The following is a 20,762-nucleotide window of genomic DNA, read 5'->3' on the forward strand; positions in this document are numbered from 1 at the left end:
TTTGTTTCTTTTGTTTCTGTGCAAATTTCTTTTTAATATCAGGATTAAAAAAACCAAAAAACCCTGCCAAAACTCAACACACATAAGAAATCTCAAGAACCAAAGAGTTTGTATGCCTATGCTAAGCATAAATGTAGCACACGAAAATCCAGTCTGGCAGGTCACATGGATGACTCAGTGCTGCATTTTAACAAAGTTACCATCTATAAGTCAAACCTTTTTATCCACTTAGGGCTTTAATTTGAAAGCCAAGAAAAGAGTATCAAGGTAAGCAGCACATTGAATGGGAGGTCAGAGAAAGTGATGGCCAAGATAATAAAACCTGTACTTTTGAGGCAGAATTTTTAATAACTTGCTTGCCTGATATGGTGCTTGGCAATTTCTTACTTTTAACAGCACCATGACAAAATTGGTAAAACTAAGCTACATGATTCAGCAGAAGCAACAGCTAGAGAATTGCCACAAAAAGGGTACTGTTTAGGAATCAGATTTATGGAAGGTGGCAAGTGAGCCTGTAACAATACTCACTTTCAGATCTTGAACCAGGCTTTAAGCCTCTTGCAGACAGATTTTTTTCTGAGACAAATTACAAACAAAGCTCTTACATAATCTGAAGTTGGCAGACCTTTAAACAAGGAGAAAGAGGACCTGCTGTGCCAGATAACCACACAGATGCTCTGTGAAAAAAAAACCAACAAAAAGAGTTACTTAAGATGCAGCTGTCAGACTCGGACACTGGGCATCTTCATCTCCCAGTGACCAATGAGGCACATAAAAGGATTCCATTTCATGGTTGCAATAAATCCTTCCAGTCCAATGTAAGGCATAAAATTATGAATTTGTTTAGAAGCTTCACAACTTTGACAGCTTCTACATTTGTATCATTCCTATAGACAGTTTTTGGGATTTATCCCTGCTGGTTCTTCACTCGCTAAAAGAAATGTCAAAATCAACCTAGAAACCAATCTGGAGCTGAGTAAACAGCTCCAACTGCTGTTAATTTCACTACTTGTTATATCCTTTAATGTGCTTGCACTGCCAGCTGTTAGTTTCAGTCACGAGCACACGTTTGTGGGGTGGGTCAGAGCCTGCAGCCCGTGCACAGCTCCCGTCCCACGCCCGGGGCACCGCCGGGCTCGCAGCGCCCCCGGGAGGCAGCGCCCCCTCCGCAGCAGCGTTCGCTGTGTCAGTCAGCACACAAAACTCCACGTAATTCCTGTGCAAATGTTTCCCAGCCTCAGAGGGAAAAAAAAAAAAAGGTCCAAGTGGTAGAACAGGTGAGAAGGCACCAGGGTAGTCTCAGGCCTTATCTCCAGAGCACTGCAAGTCACTTTGAACTTAATCTCCCTCTCTCACTGGAGTTTTAGCTGTCAGAGGCTGTGGTGTATTTGGTTAGTCACCACCCTTACTAAACAAAAGGAATTTATACTGTTTACCCACTAAAACATGCACTTTAACTGAGCCCTGCTCCTTTCCCTTAAAACCGTCCCTCCCAGAGGAATTCCAGACATTTCCAAAGAAGCAATTTCCTCCACAGATGGAGGAAAGAGCATTTCAGTATTTTAAAGCCATGGTAATGTTAACTCTGAAGTGATGCTCTGCTCATGCTCCTGTGCTCCTGGGTACTAATGAGGTGTCAGAGCAACCTTGAAATTCAGTTTCAGCTTCTACTTTACCCATTAAGAAAACCTTACATGTGTGAGCTGGATTACTCTGAGATTCTGAAACAAGCACAGACACTGCACATTTTTTGCAACAACATTTATTCTAGGTATATCAAGACTTAAATCTTATTGAAAGCAGCTACATCCATTGATTGTACATAATCTTCAAAAGCTGTTATTCTCTCTTCCAGCATATCCGTTCCAACTTTATCATCTTCAACAACACACTGGATCTGAAGCTTTTTGATACCATAGCCAACAGGTACTAGCTTGGCTGCAAAATAAAAAAAGGGCATTTAGTACTCCTTTATTGGAGGAAGCTCTTAAAAATACACATCTAAGAGTGAACTGACCAAAGCATATAAAAACAGCCTTTGGTCCACATTATGGACCACCTAACTAATAACCCACCATTCATTACAACTGATGGAAAAAGCTGATTTCTGTGGACCTCCACCCCTTCCCCAAACCAGTGATGTGGGTGGGTAAAGGCGTGGGTTTGCTGCACCAGGAATTATACAGGGAGCTGCAGGAGAGCAAAGTCCTATAGCTTTTAAAACCTGTATTTGAATCTTAACCAGCCACTGCACTAATACCCCTTTTCTGACCACATAAAGACACTGCAGTACTGCAGCTCCCCCATTACAGCCACCTGCATTTCATAGATCAGCAGTGCCCACAAGTCCCAGTACTCATAGACTACCCCAAGGGCCTGCACTCCCCCTCTCCCTGCTCTGAAATTCCCCCATACTTACAAGACCCCCAGACCAAGCCATCTGCTTGAATGCTCCGAACACACTCCTCTAATTTGGCCATGTCTGTCTCATCATCCCAAGGCTTCACATCCAGCAAGATCGATGACTTGGCAACAACAGCTGGTTCTGGGGGAAGAAAATCACCATGAAAAGATAGGCATCTTCCAAAAACTCATGAATGTACTTGCAAACTGGTTTTACGAGAGCAACGTCTCCAATTTCAGGCACAAGAACCTGCTCACATTGCTGTGACAGGCCTCTGGAACCAAAGTGCATTTCTGAAGTACTGCAGCTGTGTACATCCCAGGGTTCAATATGCAGATGCATTATGCATACACAGATTTAATTAGATGACAGTGTTTGTTACATAGGAAGTCCTTCTCAGAACAGCTGAGAAGGAGCCTAATGCTGTGTAACAGTTTTATTTTCCACAGAGGGAATACTGCAACTGCTACAGTTCTGAACAGTTCCAGACCAGTAGCTGTGGAGTAACTTGTGCACTGCAGCAGTTTCTCTAAACTTTTATATCCATCTAGGTAGAAAGGCCAGTCTCTGGAAAGAACAAGCAGGAGTGTATGAACCAGAACAAAAAGCATGTTAACACTCCTATTTGCTATGGGAAGGCTGAGCTCACTGGCAGTTCAAGTGAAGCCAATTACTCCTGTCTCATTCCAGTCAAGCTAATCTATTATTACAGTTAATTAGTCGTTCTAGCCATCCTGTCCAAAGGCATGAAAATTCACCCAACCATAATGATGAGAAAGCTCTTGGCATACATACTTTTGGACTTCTTTGATTCATACTGGGCCAGGCGCTCTTCCCTCAGTTTCTTTGCTTCTTCACTTTCCTGAAAGAGAAATTCCCAGTTACAGAAAAGCACCAAACCTCCACATCTCCAAAGCACTACTAAACTGACTGGCATCTACTCAGATAAAAACAAATCATCACACCTGTCAGCCGAAAGATGGTGATTTTTTGTTTTACTCATCATGTAACCAGTCAAAGTTGGGACAGTTCACCCCATTCCAGCCCATTATTTTCTAACTTTGGAGTTTTTACCTTCCAAACTTTCCTATTCTGCAAAGATAGCTACACTTGAGAATTGCAATGCCAAAAATCTAAGTAACTTCAACTAGGTCAAGGTGAAAAGCTGCATACACGTAGCTCTTTCTAAAAACAACAATAATAAAGAAAAGGTCACAAGTACCTCCTCATCATCAGATCCAAAAAGGTCAATGTCATCATCATCTTTGCTATCTGTGCCTGCACCTGTTGTGTCCTCAACATCAGCAGGACCATATTTTCCCAAAGCCTTCTTTACTCCTGGCAAGCTGAAAGAAAAATTGAGGTATTAGGAACCTCCTCAAACATCAATTTATCAATGCACATACAAATGAACTTATAATGTGCTAAAAAGAGTAAAAATACAATTCTGCTACTTGAAATCAGAACCTCATGAAAGCCAGCCCCCAATATTCCTGACATGCCAGCTGAGTAATCTGTGTTTATGGGATTTGCTGTAGCTCATCAAAGCTGGTATGATCCTGCCCAACTAAGTACATGGACAGGAAAAGCTTCCTAACTGGAATCCTTTATCTGCACTATATTCTGTCTAGGAGGAATTACCAACTTCTTGTTCATGCTTCTCTAGAAATACTTTCACTTTTTAAAAACCTAGTAAGTCACTGAGAACACATTATTGCATGGTAACTGCTATTTTCCTATGTTTCAGTTAATATTTTACCCTAAACCCTTGCTGTTAACAGGACAAGGGACCAGAACTCCCTGAATTTACCTTCTCTTGCTGCTCCTATAGTCCGTTATCTTACAATGAACTCATAATTGTATTGCTAACGTGAGCAGTTGTTACTAAAGCCATAAAACTGCCTTTTGATTTCAGGAACCATAGGCAGCTTCCAGATACTTTGCGAAGCCACTTCAAAAACTCAGCTCCCTTTAGCATTACAAAAGCTTTAGAAACTTTTACTGGAGATTGAGCCACTCATTGGAAGTGTTTCCTTGGAAGAGGACTGAGGCTCAGAGGGAGCAGGGTAGCAGTACTGACCCTACCTGTGCTGTACCTTTTCAGAGGCCTGCAGTCTCCACGGATGTCAATACAGCACCTTTCATGAGCATATAAAACCACTAAAAGACAAAAGAGATACTATTTCCTTTCATATCGCCTTTTCTTTCCATGTCCTTCGGTACTGCAAATCTTTAATTTTGTCCTCCGTACTGACAAGAGGTTTGCTCTGCTTCAGGAACTGTTTGTGTTCCAACACCACAAAACGCCACGTGGTGCCAATGGAACTCAGTTTTGCTGAAATTCGAAGAAACGAATTTTGTAGGCTAATTCGGGTAGATATTGCAGCTTCGAGTTTTACCATACCTTGCCTTTTGCTTTTCATACGACTTAATGTGATTGTACCACCGGAGAGCATGGAACAACTCTGCAGGCGGAGGGGCAGCGATCGCTTCGAAGACTGCGATGTCAGCCTGCGAAGGGACGTACCTGCGGAGAAAAGCCAGATTACGCCCTTTGCTCGGGGCACGCAGGAACACGTGCAGCGGCGGCCGGGGTGACTCGGGGCCCTCCCGCGTCCCCGCCAGGCCCGACTCACGCTCCCCGCACGCCCCCGCCGCCTCTCACCCCTCGATGTAGCTCTTGTCAGCCAGGAAGTCATTGAGGACGCGGAGGCCCGCGGCGGACTTCAGGTCCCCGAAGCCCATGGCGGCGGCGCGCGGCCCACACGCAGCGCCCGCCCCGACCGCCAGCGCCGCGGGAAAGGGCCTGGCCGCGCCTGCGCCGCCCTTTTATAGCGCCGGTATCCCTCCGCGGCACTGCGCGCAGCTGTGTTCCTCCGCGGGAGCGAGCCGCGAGGTAGCTCCTCACGGGTTGGCTGCTGCGGCGCAGGGCGGGCTGCGGACGGGACACCAGCGGGGCGGGAAAGCTCCGAAGTAATAAGAGTGAGGCTGACTATAAACCCTAGGAAGGCTTGCGGCGCCACACGCACTTTGTAACATTGTGCTGTCGCCACACCCCGCCCTGCTGGCAAAGCGGAAGTTGCCGGAGTTGAGCGAAGAAAGAGGCGGAAAGGGACGGAAACTGCCGAGGGAGGGCCGTGCGCGTGACGGTGGCCGAAAAGGCTGTGGGCTAGCGGCGGAAATTACGCACGTCATCGTTCGCTTATAGCTTGCCGGAAATACCCGAAGCGGTTCTCTCCGGAGATTGCCGAGCGCGGATTGCCCTATACGGAGATTGCCGAAGACGGCTGCGGAGATAGCCGAAGGAGGCTGAGGTCAGCGGCGGAAAGGCCCGAGGCCGCCGCCGCGGAGGCCGAGGCGGAGCGCACCGTCCCGCGCCAGGTAACGGCGGCGCCGCGGCGGCGCTCGGTGCGCGCCCTGCCGCCGCTCCGCCGCTCCGCCGCTCCCGGTGTCCTTGGCGGGCCGGGCCCGGGCTGGGGGCTGCCCGCCGGGCGGGCCGCCTCCAAGGTGACCCCCGCGCCGGGTAGCGCTGTCGCCCGCCGTGCCCTCGGCCCGGGTACGGCGGCGCTGGGCCCGCCGCCGCCCGGCTGCGCCGTCCGGCCCGTGAGGGAGCGCGGCGGGGCCGGCGCTGCGCTGCCGGCGGAGAGGCCGCTCAGTGCCATCCCTGTGGGTGATGTGTCGATCGGTAAATGGTATCTCGCGTTTGGCGGAGGTAACTCGCTGTCCCATAAGCGCACATATAGGCGGGCATACGTGCTGCTCTGCTGCTCGTGTAGAGGCTTTACTTTACTCTGCCGGTTTAAAACTCGCCGCAGACATTTGAACTGATGACAACAGTGCTGTTTTCTCTCTTACCCAAGCACCATGCTTCGACTGTTCGCTGTCCCCAGGACCTTAGCTGGGGTCACCCAGTGTTCCAGAGTATGTGGTAAGTGTCTGTAGTTTATATCTGGTCTCTGGCGATAAATGTATGTGCAGTTGGTTCATTGAAGGGCACATAAGCATGCTCGTTTTGCAGGCTAAGGGATTCTGTGTTGTCTGTCAGCACTCTATAAAGAAAATCACGGGTGGGGGGCTGATGGTTACCATCTAGCAGTAGGTGAAAGTTGTTTTTGTTTTCTCTTTACATGTCCTTCAGGGCGTACAACTGCAACAGCAGCCAGCAACCAAATAGAGGTGTTTGTGGATGGCCATCCTGTACTGGTGAACCCTGGAACCACTGTCCTGCAGGTGTGGGGAATGACATTGTCAATTTTCTGGGACTTCCCATCTCACTTCTTGACAGCATATTCTGTTCCATACAGCAAAAAGCTACCTGCCTTTCCCTTGTTTCTTGCAATTCTTTAGGGGTATTTTAACTGACTATGATGCAATTTCAAGTGACAGAACTCCTTGGAGGAATTCAGTGTTTGAAAAACAAAAATATGCCATGGTTGCTTGAAAGAAGATGCATGCAACATCAATCCCAGCTGCAAAACTTTATTCAATGCAATAACAGACTTCAATAAATTCTGGTTGAACTTCTGTCTCTGAACACTACGTTACCTTGTAGTCTTTCAGAACCTGAACATTTTGTATCTTACTACAGTGTGTCTTGGGTAAATGAGGCATTGTCTCCTTTTAGTTATTAGTTGTTAGGATTCAGGGTGCTCATCCTTAGCTGCTTTTATTATTCTTGTTGTGGGAAGAAAGGGAACTTGGATCTCCCAGCCTGTACTGAGCATTGTTACTTTTCAGGCTAAAATTTCAAGTAAAGATTTTTTTAAGAAGCCATTAAATGAAGGTGTGGTATAATAGGTTAGAATATTAAAATACACATTACAGTGGTATTTCTTCTGGCAGGCGTAGCATTAATGCTGTAGCATAGATCCTATTAGCTGTGGGGGTTTTATGCAGGAAAGGCTGTCTTCATCTGGCCTCTGGAAATCCGTTGGCTCTGTCCTCCTGTCTCTTCTGTCATGTTGTCTTTGAGTTTGGGGTCTGTTGAAGTTGAAGATTGACTGTGCTGGAGTACCTTTACACAGAGTATCTGTGTTGTTGGATTATCAGAAATCATTATGCTCTTGATGTTTTTTTTTTTTTTCAATTTTCATTTTGATGCACTTTTCTGTAAAGAGTGTATGTGTTCTTAAAAAAGTTATTTGTATTGCTAGTGCCCTGTTGCAGAGAATTCTCTCTGTTATTGGAGGAAAGAATGAAATAGAGGTCAGTTTTCATTTCCTCAGTCACTTACAAAGAGAAAGAGTAGAAACTGGAAAGACTAGAATTAGAAAAACTATATTTGTAATTGATATCCTGACTTTTTTTTTTTGCTTTGTCACAATTTTTTATTTATGGTCACTTCTTAAGATGAAAGGTCAAGTGCACTCTGTTCTTGAGCACTGGCAGTGTTACTCTTTGAAAAGCTGCATAGTGTCTTCTGAGGTGAAGTCTAAGAATTAATTTTCCTTTGTTTCTTATTTTTTGATAGGCCTGTGAAAAGGCTGGAGTTCAGATTCCTCGGTTTTGTTACCATGATCGTCTCTCTGTTGCTGGAAACTGTAGGATGTGTCTTGTGGAAATCGAGAAAGCTCCAAAGGTATTGTTTGTGTTTCACAGGAATTGCAATATGGAATATGCAATATAGAATTCAACAGGAATTTTTTGCTTGGGCCTAGTTTAAATCTTGTAAGTAATTGTTGTCATTCTCTTGGACATGAGCATTTGATAGCTGTGTGTTTGCTGTTAGATGCATTTTATGCTTTGTAGTTCAAGTTTCAGCCACACATTTTCAGCTGAAACTACATAAATAATAAACCTCAAATACTGTGTGAATTGGGTTGTAGGATTAGTACATGCAGGCTCATTCTAAGTAAATACTGCAGTTAGTAGTTTATATTTTAATGCATCGATATCTATTGTGAAACAGTTGATTTCAGGAGTGAACACTGTCTTCAGCAGTACTAAGAAGTCTGTGCACATTCTTTTGGAGTTCAGTCTTGGATTACACATGTATGCTCACAGATAAAATTTTTTAGCTTACCCCAACTTCAATTCCATAGTTTGAGCTTTGTGTCTCTGGATACATTGGATTATCACTAAAAGTGGAAGTCATGATGTGATTGAAAAGTTGGAGGGATTTGTTTACAGAGCAGGAATTTTTGTTAATCTTGCAGTAATCTTGAGAAGAATTTTATTCCAAGACTTTATACAGGCTTTGTGCAAATAAATGTCTTGTAAACAATTCATGCTCTGAATTTCAGTTCTAGAGGTTTTCTAGATGTCTGCTGAAGCTGTTTGATTTGCCTTGTATCTATTACAACTGACATTCTTAGTGCTGTAACTGCTCAAATTGGGACTGGAAATTGTAATTTTATATTTTGAATAAATCATAACTAATTTAACCTTTTTATATAGCAGATTATTAAGAAATATGGCTTCTAGTGACTTTATAATTTAGACTATTTTTTTTGTCCTTGCAGACCATTTTCTTTTATTTATTTATAACAGATACCTATGTTAGAACTGGGGTGGGGGGGAGAAGATGGGGGTTTGTGCCCATGCTGAGAAGAAATACATTGTGTTCATGCTTTCTTTTTATGGTGATTGCAGCCAGTTGCTGCTTGTGCCATGCCAGTTATGAAGGGCTGGAATATACTGACAAACTCTGAGAAGTCCAGGAAAGCAAGGTACCTGTCTTTTAGCCTCCTTTGGCTGATTAGTTGTACTATCTGCTAAATGGTGTTGACATTAACTTCATTCTCTGAACCTAACAGAGAGGGTGTAATGGAGTTTCTGCTGGCCAATCACCCCTTGGACTGTCCTATCTGTGATCAGGGTGGAGAATGTGATCTGCAGGTACAACATCTAATTAAATTATGTAGACTTATGTATAATGCTCTTGTCTTAGGTGAAGTTGTGCTTACCAGCAGCCTGGATATGTGTGTGTTCTATTGTCTGTTGTAGGACCAGTCAATGATGTTTGGCAGTGATAGGAGCAGATTTAGAGAGAGCAAACGTGCTGTGGAGGACAAGAACATTGGCCCCTTAGTCAAAACCATCATGACTCGGTGTATACAGTGCACTCGATGCATCAGGTAAAGCCCTTCACTTTCACTGGGGAGAGTACTGACAGGCATGTTTGTGTCACTTGGTTACTAGTGAAAGAAACCCCATGAGGGGTAGTCAGTTGTTTAAAAAGTTATTTTCTGATTGTACTTAAAAATTTTATTTCTGTTAGTGACTGATAGCTGGTTTCCTGGAGCTACCAGACAGGAAATAGAGAAAGATGGCCAATGCATGAGAGTGAAATCAGAGTTCTGCAGGGCAGAACTGGTCCCATGGTGTTGGTGCCAGAATGGATATGTGACTTCCTCAGCCACAGTTGTAAGATTTATTTATTTTTGATAGTCTCTGGTATTTATGCTGTTCTGTAGCCCTGAGATCTGTACTGGCCAACTTGAGCCAGGTGGAAAAGAGTACAATGTACCCAACTAGTTCTAGAAAGAACTTGTTACTTAGGACTAATCTCGGACTCAGTTTTTGTAATGCAGTGAGTATTGAAGTGCTGTGTTTTTTGATATACCTCCCCCTAGTTTTTGTAGCCCATTCTGAATGAAATTCTGCAGATGGTCCTGTATGTGATGGCACTGACTAATGCACCTAAACAATTGTTTTCTTCTTTCAGGTGTATGAAATAACGTTTTAGCTTAAGAAAATGAGATGAGGGCTGAAAAATGTTCTGTGTTGCAGTTGTACATGCCAGACGTGTTTCTCCTTTGTGCACCTACCAGGTTTGCTAGTGAGATTGCAGGGGTAGATGACTTGGGAACAACTGGAAGAGGAAATGATATGCAAGTTGGCACTTACGTTGAGAAAATGTTTATGTCTGAGTTATCAGGAAATATTATTGACATCTGCCCTGTTGGTGCTCTTACCTCCAAGCCATATGCCTTTACTGCACGCCCATGGGAGACAAGGTAGGTGTCTTAACTCCTACTGAAGACACAGCTTTCTCTGTTGGTTGTACACTTCACCTTAGGATGTGTCCATCTGTGATAACCAAGGGTTTTCTCTGGTTTTGATTTTCTGCATTTTTGTTGTAGACTTTTCCATAGACTGAATCTAACACGAATTTTGTTACTTAGAGCTTATTTAAGACAAGGAAGAATGTTTTACTTTGCAGACTGTTCTTCCCTTAATTTTACCCTAAAATGTTTTGGACTTGTAGGTTGTGCTGATTGCTTAGTAAAAGATGCGTATAAAGGAAAATACAAATTCATTAACTCACTAATTGTTGAGAATATTATTTAAAATACCTTGTGAAACTAAGCTGTTCAGCCTCAGAGCAGATCTCTGTGTGATTTTCTTAAGTAGTTGTTTAACCCTAAACAAGACCTGAAACACATTCAGGAGACAGAATCATAGAATGTTAAGGGTTGGAGTGGACATTGGAGATCATCTAGTCACAACCACCCCTGCCATGGGCAGGGATGCCTCTCACTAGATCAGGTTGCTCAAGACTTTATCCAGCCTGGCCCCGAACATGCTGGTTTGACCATCCCAAGGGCATTGAAAATCCCTGGAGCTGCTGTAAGTCTGGAGGGGCAGGGGAAGGCGCAGGAAGGTGTCTGCCCAGCGGTGGCTCTCCGGGAAGGCGGAGCCTGTAATGACCAGCCGTGTCCGCTGGAAGGCGCCCGAAGCACGGAGCCGGCAGCGGTGCTGGGCAAGCCCCGGGTCAGCCTCCCCACCTGCAATTTCGTCCTGTCATAACCCAGTGGCACTCCGTGACTGAGTTACATCCTTCACACACCTTCCAGAGATGATAAACAGCAAACAAGGAACACATCCAGACAGCAAGGTGTTATAGAACATGGCTCTGAGAACATGTGCAGCAACTCTGAGACCAGCACCTGTTAAACTAATACAATGAGAGCTTGTAACAAATTTATTTTGTTGTTACCTCAACTATTTGTGCCCCACACTGTATGCTTTAAAAGACTGTTGGGATTTAACTGAGCAGGCAGCTAAATACCACATAGCCAGTTGCTCATTTCAGCCCCCCATGTGGCATAGGAGAGAAAACTGGGGGGGAAAAATATAAAATTTGTGGGCTGAAATAAAGACAGTTTAATAGGACAGAAGAAGAAAATTACAATAATGATGAAAGAACTAGAATGTACAAAGCAAGTGATGCAGGCTGCAGTTGCCCAGCCAGTCCCTGAGCAGCAGCCCCCAGCCAGCTTTCCCCCTTGTTCACATGCTGAGCTTGCTGCTGTGTGCTGCAGAACGTCCCTTTGGCCCGCTGGGGTCAGCTGTGCTGCCTGTGTCCCCCCAGCTTCTTGTGCCCCCTGCCTCCTTGCTGGTGGGACTGGGTGAGAAGCTGAAAAGTCCTTGATGTGGTGTAAATGTTGCTTAGTAACAACTAGAAAATCACTGTGTTATCACACTACTCTCACCCTAAATCCAAAATACATCTCTGTACCAGTTACCAGGAGGGAAATTGTCTCTATTCAGGCCAAAAATAAGACACTGGCTGCTTATATATGAAAGACTGAAAGTGGTTTATTTGTTCTTCTAAACAGGAAGGTAGAGTCAATTGATGTTCTTGATGCAGTTGGAAGCAACATTGTAGTGAGCACGAGAACTGGAGAAGTGATGAGAATTTTGCCAAGGCTGCATGAAGATATCAATGAGGAATGGATATCTGACAAAACCAGGTGTGTGGATGTTCTTGTACCCACATGATTTATGCATCCACTAAAGGCATAGTTTGGAGAACCAGAAATGTGCACAGTAGCACCAACTTTTGTATTCAGATGGTAGTATTGTAAAGCTACAGTGAAGAAGAATTGTAAAATATGTTTTTGAATTTTATAATTGAAGTTGCTGAGTTTTCTAATGTTCTGATTTTTGTAACATTTTTTAATGGTAACATTTCTATTACTGATCATTTTCTGAGTTTTTGAGAAGGAAAAGTTGAACTTTCAGGGGAAATATTTCCTGGTTTTCTCTTTTCTAAAAGCCTGTAATTAGATAACTCACTCACAGAATTATACACAATTATCTTTGTCTTTGCTCTTTAATGATATTTTTGGTGTTCCCTTAGGTTTGCTTATGATGGTCTGAAGCGTCAGAGACTTACTCAGCCAATGATCAAAAATGAGAAAGGAGTATTTGTTTATACCACATGGGAGGATGTATTACCTCGTGTTGCTGGTGTGGTAAGAGCAGTTTTCAATATAAGTAGTCTTAAAATTAATTTCTAAACTTGGATCTATTACAAATATTAATACCAAATTAATCATATTTAAAATAATTTTTTCCCTAAGGTTATGAGGGGAACCATTGTGTTTCCACTTAAATTTCTTATTTTGATCAAGATTTCCTGTTTCATGGAGTGGACCTTGTAAAGAACTTTTTAAAATCATTATTTCATTTGGAGCATTGGGAGAGAAATTACTTTCCTATTTAAATAAACATAAACTGTTTCTTCAGAAATTTAGGAGGAAGCAATTTTCCCAAATACTCTGGACTATCTGAAGACATCTTTAAATTTATTTTTACTGTGCTATCACCACTTTTGCCATCAAAGACATTAAGTCTGTATTACTTATATCTGAATTGTGCTTTCCTCAGTGCTTTCTCTGTGTGGTGATTGATTCTGCAGTTCAAATGAAGTGCTGCATGACTGCTCTGGATTTTGATTAAAAATTTTATGTGGGTGAAGTAGAATTGAATAACTGTAATTGAACTTTCCTCAAGGATGTTTTTGCCCATAGTACAATAGCAGGCTTTGTTACAAAAGCTATTTCTTCTCAGATAATACCTTTAAGTTTACTACCAGAGCTTGTGTTATGAAGTTTGTATTCTGTCTGCAATGTGGCTTTGTTAAAATAAAAGCCTTCCTCTCTCACCACACCAAATGAGAACTGGCTTCATCTGGGTGATAACTCAAGTGGGAGAGACCTGCATAGAATGCAGAGAGCTCTTCTTTGTTTATCATGGGTTCTGAAGGAGCTGGAGCTGCTGCCTGGCAGGAATCAGACATCACTGATCAGTTTGTGCTACTCCAGGCCAGCGGTGGCACTGCTGGCTTTGGCATGCCCTAATTTAACAAATATTTACCTAAATGAGAATTTATTTCTTTTGTTTATGTTCATGCTTCCTTTCTGTGCAGCTCCAGTCAGTGGAAGGTAAGGACATAGCAGCAGTTGTAGGAGGGCTGGTGGATGCAGAAGCACTAATAGCTCTGAAAGACCTACTGAATAGACTGAATTGTGATACACTCTGCACTGAAGAGATCTTTCCTACTGCTGGAGCTGGGTAAGAGGACAGGCAATGTTTGTCTATAATTAGTATGTTAATAAAATTTCCAGTCTGCATGGCAATATTCTGAAATTAGCAGGAATAACAACTGGTAATACATTAGCAGGATTTGTTTGAATTTACAGTCCTCACACATAGAGTGTATTTATGGAGTGGGAGTTGATTTGTAGTCTCTGCTCCAGCAAGGGTTGCACACTTACCCCATGTTATACTGAATGGATGGCTGCTGCAGTTTAAGAGTCAGTCACTGAAAGCCAGTTATGCTCTGCTGTGAGCTGGATAAGTTAGTCTATTTCTATTTGTGGTGTGAAAACATTCATACAGTTATGATTAGTAATTTGGATTGAGAAATCTCTTGTCTTTCTGAGATGAAAAAGTATTTTCAGCATTTACAGTCTTTACCATAGCTTCTTTCCTTCCCTCTACTGAATTCTTACCCTCTTTCTGACATCTTTTTGTTATAGCACAGATTTACGCTCTAACTACCTGCTGAATACCAAGATTGCTGGGGTGGAGGAGGCAGATGTCCTCCTTCTGGTTGGCACCAATCCACGCTTTGAGGCACCGCTTTTTAATGCTAGAATTCGAAAGAGGTTTGTATTCCTTGGTGGTGAACAAGCACACAAATCCATCTGGATTTGATATGGTGCTCGGCTGGAGCTGCAGGCAGTAACTTGAGAGCATTCATTCAGATGGGATCATTGGATTTAGTTCACCTTTTAGTAAAGGGAACGGTGATTTACGTGTGGAAAAAGGATAGTACCCTGTAGTGTAGAGCTAGTTCCTTCTCACTTTGACATTTTACATGAAGTTCATCTACTCAGACATTTATTCCTTTGTTACATTACACAGACACCCCAGATTTTCTGTTTTATAGAAGTCTGTTAAAGCATATTCCTTAAAGATTTATTTTCAGCGTCAGTTTATTGCTTTTTGTGCTGTAACAAATCAGATGTGCTGAGTTTAGAAGCCATCATTCCGGTTTAACATTTACTTTGCCAAGTAGTGTGGCTTTCCTAAATTTTTGAACATAGCTAATTCAATTTTAATAAGATATGTCAGTACGAGGCAAATGACGTCTATAAAAGCCCTGTCCTTCTTAATGCTGGGATCTTTGAAAATTGATGGTTTTAAACAGTAATGGTGTTGAAATTTTGAAAGGAGAAAATGCAGTGAGACTTTTGAATGTGTATTTTCTTGTATTTTTATAAGTCTGTGTCATGAGAAGCTACAAAAAAATTTCTAACTAGCTAAATTTTTCTGTGTTTATCTAAGAAATAAGTGGATTTCTAAAACTGAATTGGCAGAAGCTTGGGGGGAGGAGGGAATTGAGTTATGAACTTGTCACGTAATGTGTGTTGCTGTACTGTTTCTGGAATATATCTAGAGAAATAATGCTTCTAAAAAACCTAGAGGCTTGCTTAACAGCCAGAATAAAGCTAAACTGCATCTTACCAAAACAATGAATGCCACTTAAATTCCTTTGCAATCCTATTTTAAGTTACTGTGCTGAAGTTCTAATTAGTGGCTTTGGTTGGGTAAAACTCTGTATTTCTTTAATTTTTGAAAAATGCTTGTTGTGTTTTCAGCTGGCTTCACAATGACTTGCAAGTGGCCCTTGTTGGCTCTCCTGTGGATTTGACCTACAGATATGAACATCTGGGAGAGTCCCCACAGATACTTCAGGACATTGCTTCTGGCAAGCATGCCTTCTCCAAGGTACACAGAACTTTAAGAGTGTAACTGGTAAATTCCTCAGGTATTGAGTAATAATCTGAATTCCCCAGAGACAGATTTGAAGAAAAGTACCATCTTGTAGATGGGGTTATTTGCTTTTAATCAGATGCAGAGGTAAAGCAGTGATTAGTGTGCACCAAGTATGTATAAACTGTGTAATACATTCAGGTGTGTAAAACTTTGCAGTGCAGGAAGCTCCTGGGATATTTCTTGATATAAAACAGGCTTTTCCAGTGCTGCTGTTTCCACTTAAATGTGTGGTTATCGAGTGTACAGTTGTGTACTGACAAGGTATTTTCCTGCTTACAGCAGTTTCTCTTGGCTTTATCTCTAAATGAAACAATGACCATTTTGGAACCGTAGGTTGTTCACTTACAGAGAAATTGGGGATTTATTACATTATGTGTCCCAAGAATTGTCTTTGTAGCTGTGGAGTGAATTTCTGATTGTTGGCTTGCACAGGTCCTGGACAATGCCAAGAAGCCCATGGTGGTGGTGGGCAGTGCAGCCCTGCAGCGCGGGGACGGAGCTGCCATCCACGCTGCTGTTTCCACCATTGCACAGAATGCCAGGACCAAGAGCGGGGCTGCTGCTGATTGGAAAGTCCTGAACATCCTACACAGGTTTGCTTAAAAACTTTTTTGGGAGCAGCTTACTTGCACATTGGGCTATACAGGTTACCATAATGTATGTGTACAGATTGCTCCGTGTACACATAAGCAGCTTATTGGGTTAAAACCTGTAGGGAATATAAAAACCAGAAATACAAGCTAGCAAAAACTTCTTAATAAAAATGGGTTCTTTGACCTGACTCTCGATGAGTTTTTATTAATTTATGATATTCAAATGTAGAATTTAAGGTTTTAATTTAGGCATAGAATACAAGAGAACGGAATAACATCTACCACAGTAGGATGCACAGCAGACCAGTGTGGCTTGCTAAATGACTGCATTTTATCTAGAGGAAGAAAAATAAAATGGCAAGAGTATTTAAATAATATGGTTTCTTTGTAATAGTATAGTTAGAGCAGGGCTTGGGCCTCTGAATGAAACTTGAATATAACATTCTGCTGCTGAAACTGAAATATTTAGTACCAAAATAATGATGAGTTAAAGAACACTGATGACACAAGTGTGGTTTGGCAGTCTTTCATATTGACTTCCATACTTCTGGTGCACCATCCGTTCAACCTTAAGTGTAAAAAGCAACCTAACTTATAGAAACCTCTATGTCTGACTGTGTCAGACAAAATGAGTTACATTGGAAGATCTGTACTCTAGAGAGAATCTTTTTTCTTTTAAATAAGACTGGCACCTGATTATGGAGGATTATGCAAAACTGTTGCTTTGGAAAAGGAAGACTGCAAGAAAATGGAATTATTATTTCATTCTTCTAAAAGTATTTTTATGTGTGAATAAATGAATAGCAATGAAATAGTGGCCTTAAGTCTTTGATGATTTTGAGTAGCTGATGGCCCCAGTCTTTCATCTTCCACGAGTGCCCTAAATTAAAGGCTTGATAAGTTCCATTCATAGCTGAAATGTCATCTGGAGCATTGAGCTTCACCAGTGAGCAGCCTCCCACTAGGTCCCGACTTCCAATATCTGCCTTTATTTTTTGCTGTCCCATCTTAAATAGGTGAGATGGCCTGTGAAAACTTTAAATGGTGTCAGGTTGTCAAAATGCAAAACTAATTCGATACTCTGTCAAAAATTTCAGCTGCCTTGGAGCTTCATGTTTGTCTTGTTACTGTTAGGAACCTCTTACATCCCTTCAAAATATTTCCTCAGAAAAAGAAGTTAGGTCTGTTCTGATGGGAGAGGGAGAATTCTGATATTGCTTACAGACATGATGTATTTGTTCCTACAGGGTTGCAAGCCAAGTCGCTGCTTTGGACTTGGGTTTCAAACCAGGAGTGGAGGCAATTAGAAAAAGCGCTCCCAAAGTCTTGTATCTCTTGGGAGCAGATTCGGGTTGTATAACACGTCAAGACTTGCCAGAGTACTGTTTTATCATCTATCAAGGTAATTAGTAGATGTAAATTAAGAAATGTTGCTATCTCAATAGCTGGAGAAAAAGCATAAACAGTGGCATAAAACCCTTTGAGGAATTTTAGCCTTTGTTTTCTGCCAGGGAAAGGGAACTTATAACACACAACTGAGATACTGGTTACCTATTTCTTAGGTAAAGATTGGAAACTGTTGATGAGTAATAAGGGAATGTAAATCAGTATAGTGCTTCTGAAATACAGTTTCAGAGCTGGCAGACAAAACAGCATTAGTTTCCAGCTGTTCTATTGTACCAAAACATGATCTTATATTAATCTTAGAATCCTTGTTCCAAGAACCTCCCAAATCTGAGTGACTATAGGGACTGAAGTACCATTTACTCCTGCTTGTACTTCCCAGAGTATTAGCCAACTAAGACCTCAGAGCAGCCAGCCTCATGGGCTTCAGATTACTGGATAAGCAAAAGTTAGAAAATACTTTTTTTTCTGGGAACACAGAAATTCTTTCTTAGTAAAGCATTTCTTTTTATTTTTAATTACTTCTATTTCATGGTTGTGTACTGTTTCCTCTTTCCATATATTTAGGGCATCATGGGGATGTGGGAGCTCCCATGGCTGATATTATTCTCCCAGGAGCAGCATATACAGAGAAAGCAGCCACATATGTGAATACTGAAGGTCGGGCCCAGCAGACAAGAGTAGCAGTAACACCTCCTGGGATGGCAAGGGAAGACTGGAAAATTATTAGAGCTGTCTCTGAGGTACTGTTGCTGTTATAAGTTACCTCTGATAAAAGTATACTGAGAGGTTAAGTTTCTTTTTGTAAACATTTTCCAATCTAAAAAAAAAGTAGATTTTCAGGAAAACACGTAGTTTGAAGAAGTAATGTTCTGTATTGAATCCTAGGTTAATTCTGTGAGTTAAATCATACTGTTTCCCTTTTGAAGATGGTTCTCATGTTGCAGTTGCTGTATGCTGTTGGAATGCATAATGGGTCAAGCTTTGCAAATTTAGCAGGTCTTTGTGAAGTACGTTCAAGGAAGCTGGTGGGAGCATGCAGTTTCTTGCTTTTTAGATAGAAAACAGCATAGACTCTTAAGATCAGGATCTGGTATCATTAGATGAGGTCAAATTAGTAATCTAAACCACTCTGAGTTAAATCCCTAGACCTGATGGCATTTCTTTCTGTGAATCTCTCAGTTGGCTGGTTTGACCTTGCCTTACGAGAACCTCGATCAAATACGGAAGCGTCTAGAAGAAGTATCACCCAACCTGGTTAGATATGATGATGTGGAGGAAGCAAACTACTTCATCCAGGCAAATGAATTGGCCAAGGTAAGCAAAACTGAAGCATCTTGGCATGATTTAGTGCTGTTATATAGCATAATGCCTTTTTGAAAAATCTTCATATGTAATACAAAAAGCATTTTTTGACCAACACTGAATGCACTGAATGCAGAATTCACCAAACAAATGCTTTGGTAACAAGCTCCTATCACATAGTTGACTTTCTTTTCCTTTCTTACCACAGTTAGCAAAGCAACAGCTTCTTGCTGATCCTCTTGTTCCACCTCAGCTCACAATAAAAGACTTCTATATGACAGGTATGTACAGTCTTTCCATTCTGAAATCAGAACATTTTACTTAGCTTTACACTAAGGTTCTTATGATTCGTTTAAAACCTTCCACTGAGATACATAGGATTTGAGTCTTTTGAAGAAACAAATTTTTTTCAGTAAAACTATTTGGAATTTACATAAAGCACAGACTGTATTTTCAACTAAATTATTTTATTTATCCTCTTTGTATCCAGTCTTGTAATAAAATTATTTTGTATTTTTATTTGTAGTGTCTGTGCACTGACATGTTTGGATTTTTTTTTTACAGATTCTATCAGTAGAGCATCGCAGACAATGGCCAAGTGTGTGAAAGCTGTTGTTGAAGGTGCCCATGCAGTAGAAGAGCCATCCATCTGCTAGAGACTAATCAGACTTCCACCACCTTCTTCTAGGTTTTTGTTGCAGTTAACTGCTGTGACTGATACATTTTTTCCAAAATCTATTTGACAGGCTGTTGTATTTTTTTTTCTTCCTTCATTCACATTTTCATCGCTTCAAAGCCCCATCATACTATAGCACTGTTGTGTCTGAGGGAACATGCAGCACTCAGCTTACTGTACCCAGAGGCAGGGTACATGATGATTGTATACAAATAAATTATAAATACCAAGCCACCCCATTACCTGTGTAATTCATGTAGCTCATGCTTCTTCCATGAAAAGAATTCAGTAAGCAACTCAGTAAGTCTTGATTTTCTAGGAAGGGGTTTACATGGCAAAAACACTAGATTGTAATTTCCTTCCAGAGTATCCAGGTAAGTTAATATTAAACCCTGGTCAGACTGTGAACATGCTATTTTTGTAAGGTACTTAGAAAGCAAGTTGTCCCTCTTACCATTGGTTTATGCCCATGTTCAGACCTATCTCTGCTTTGGATACTTGTGTGTTTCTTCATTTAGTTTCAGTTGAGACTGTTCTTGGAGGAAATACAAATCATTTTGATGTTGGGGCTAAAAAAAAAACAGCTTTCACACAGCTTCCTCATACTGAACTGCTTTAAAAAATAGTGGAAAGACTAAAGGCCTTTATACCAGTTCAAATACAGAAAAAAAATTCTCAGAATAGTTTCTCTGTGTATTGATCTTTATATAGCAAAGTAGGAGAAGGGGTTGTCTGTGGTATTTTTTAGTTGGGCAGTTGGGGGTTTTTTATGCTTTTGAATAACTTCAGAACAGTGACTCTCTCCTCTGTATTATGCTGGTTAATGTAAATTTGGAAGAAGGATAACTTCCTTTTCAACTGCCTACAAAAGTTCAGTGTAATTTTTCCAGGAATTGTGAATATGGGAACTGTATCATAAAGTCATAATTTCCAACTGTATTATTAAAAAGAAAGGTGTTAATTTTGCATGAGGCAAAGCTACACTTTTCAGTGTAGAATAATACTGCGTACATGGGGGTGCTGCTGTAGAAGTCTTAGTTTTATAAAATTCCTTTTTTTGTCCATGCTTAAAATTTCTCAGTAACAAACATGTAACTTTTTAAAACATTGTTTTCCTTTTGCCCAGGGAGAAGACTCTTCCTGGTTATCCTGGTATATCACAGTGTCCTCACACCAGTTAAGTGTTCAGTGTTGGACATGGTTTTACTCAGCCTGCCATTTCCAGTTACCAGCAGGGACAGGGTCAGTTCTCGTGGCGGTGCAGAAAAGGGTAACTGTTCATTTTACTGAGATACTGCTATGTTAG

At 41.6% G+C, this 20,762-nt stretch overlaps 2 protein-coding genes and 2 non-coding genes across 5 annotated transcripts; 1 reads left to right on the plus strand and 3 right to left on the minus strand.

The window, feature by feature from the left end:
* Nucleotides 1–1,664: 1,664 nt before the first annotated feature.
* Nucleotides 1,665–5,424, minus strand: EEF1B2 (eukaryotic translation elongation factor 1 beta 2). Its single transcript, XM_064434169.1, has 6 exons — nt 5,070–5,424; nt 4,809–4,931; nt 3,627–3,750; nt 3,200–3,266; nt 2,420–2,545; nt 1,665–1,938 (listed from the first exon to the last, which is right to left on the minus strand). Exons 1-6 carry the CDS (start codon nt 5,147–5,149, stop codon nt 1,784–1,786), a joined length of 675 nt encoding a protein of 224 aa, XP_064290239.1. The 5' UTR covers nt 5,150–5,424; the 3' UTR covers nt 1,665–1,783.
* Nucleotides 2,774–2,908, minus strand: LOC135309488 (small nucleolar RNA SNORA41). Its single transcript, XR_010369744.1, has one exon. It is a non-coding gene; the product is annotated as a small nucleolar RNA SNORA41 (small nucleolar RNA).
* On the minus strand, nt 3,339–3,418 carry LOC135309485 (small nucleolar RNA SNORD51). The gene has a single exon (XR_010369740.1). It is a non-coding gene; the product is annotated as a small nucleolar RNA SNORD51 (small nucleolar RNA).
* A 146-nt stretch (nt 5,425–5,570) lies between the features above and the next one.
* On the plus strand, nt 5,571–19,695 carry NDUFS1 (NADH:ubiquinone oxidoreductase core subunit S1). Of its 2 annotated transcripts, none has more exons than XM_064434168.1 (19): nt 5,571–5,785; nt 6,265–6,332; nt 6,543–6,634; nt 7,875–7,982; nt 8,996–9,072; nt 9,160–9,241; nt 9,350–9,480; nt 10,177–10,362; nt 11,968–12,102; nt 12,492–12,606; nt 13,563–13,708; nt 14,176–14,304; nt 15,301–15,430; nt 15,911–16,071; nt 17,319–17,473; nt 18,043–18,218; nt 18,658–18,792; nt 18,989–19,061; nt 19,345–19,695. In XM_064434168.1, the coding sequence occupies exons 2-19, from the start codon at nt 6,269–6,271 to the stop codon at nt 19,434–19,436; spliced, it is 2,187 nt and encodes a 728-aa protein (XP_064290238.1). In that variant the 5' UTR covers nt 5,571–5,785; nt 6,265–6,268; the 3' UTR covers nt 19,437–19,695. The 2 variants fall into 2 exon arrangements, with proteins under 2 accessions (XP_064290238.1, XP_064290237.1); XM_064434167.1 differs by lacking the exon at nt 5,571–5,785 and adding an exon at nt 6,026–6,116.
* Nucleotides 19,696–20,762: the final 1,067 nt, after the last annotated feature.

The sequence above is a fragment of the Passer domesticus genome, chromosome 10 (genome assembly GCF_036417665.1).
Source record: "Passer domesticus isolate bPasDom1 chromosome 10, bPasDom1.hap1, whole genome shotgun sequence".
Lineage (NCBI taxonomy): Eukaryota > Metazoa > Chordata > Aves > Passeriformes > Passeridae > Passer > Passer domesticus.

Coding starts and splice junctions, on each gene's coding strand:
- EEF1B2 (XM_064434169.1), bottom strand. CDS start 5,149: ATGGGCTTCGGGGACCTGAAGTCCGCCGCGGGCCTCCGCGTCCTCAAT. Junction 3,751..4,808: donor TATGAAAAGCAAAAGGCAAG/GTATGGTAAAAC, acceptor TTTTTCTTTCAG/CTTGCCAGGAGTAAAGAAGG. Junction 1,939..2,419: donor TGGCTTGGTCTGGGGGTCTT/GTAAGTATGGGG, acceptor TTTATTTTGCAG/CCAAGCTAGTACCTGTTGGC.
- NDUFS1 (XM_064434167.1), top strand. CDS start 6,094: ATGGTATCTCGCGTTTGGCGGAG. Junction 10,363..11,967: donor GCACGCCCATGGGAGACAAG/GTAGGTGTCTTA, acceptor TCTTCTAAACAG/GAAGGTAGAGTCAATTGATG. Junction 15,431..15,910: donor GCAAGCATGCCTTCTCCAAG/GTACACAGAACT, acceptor TGGCTTGCACAG/GTCCTGGACAATGCCAAGAA.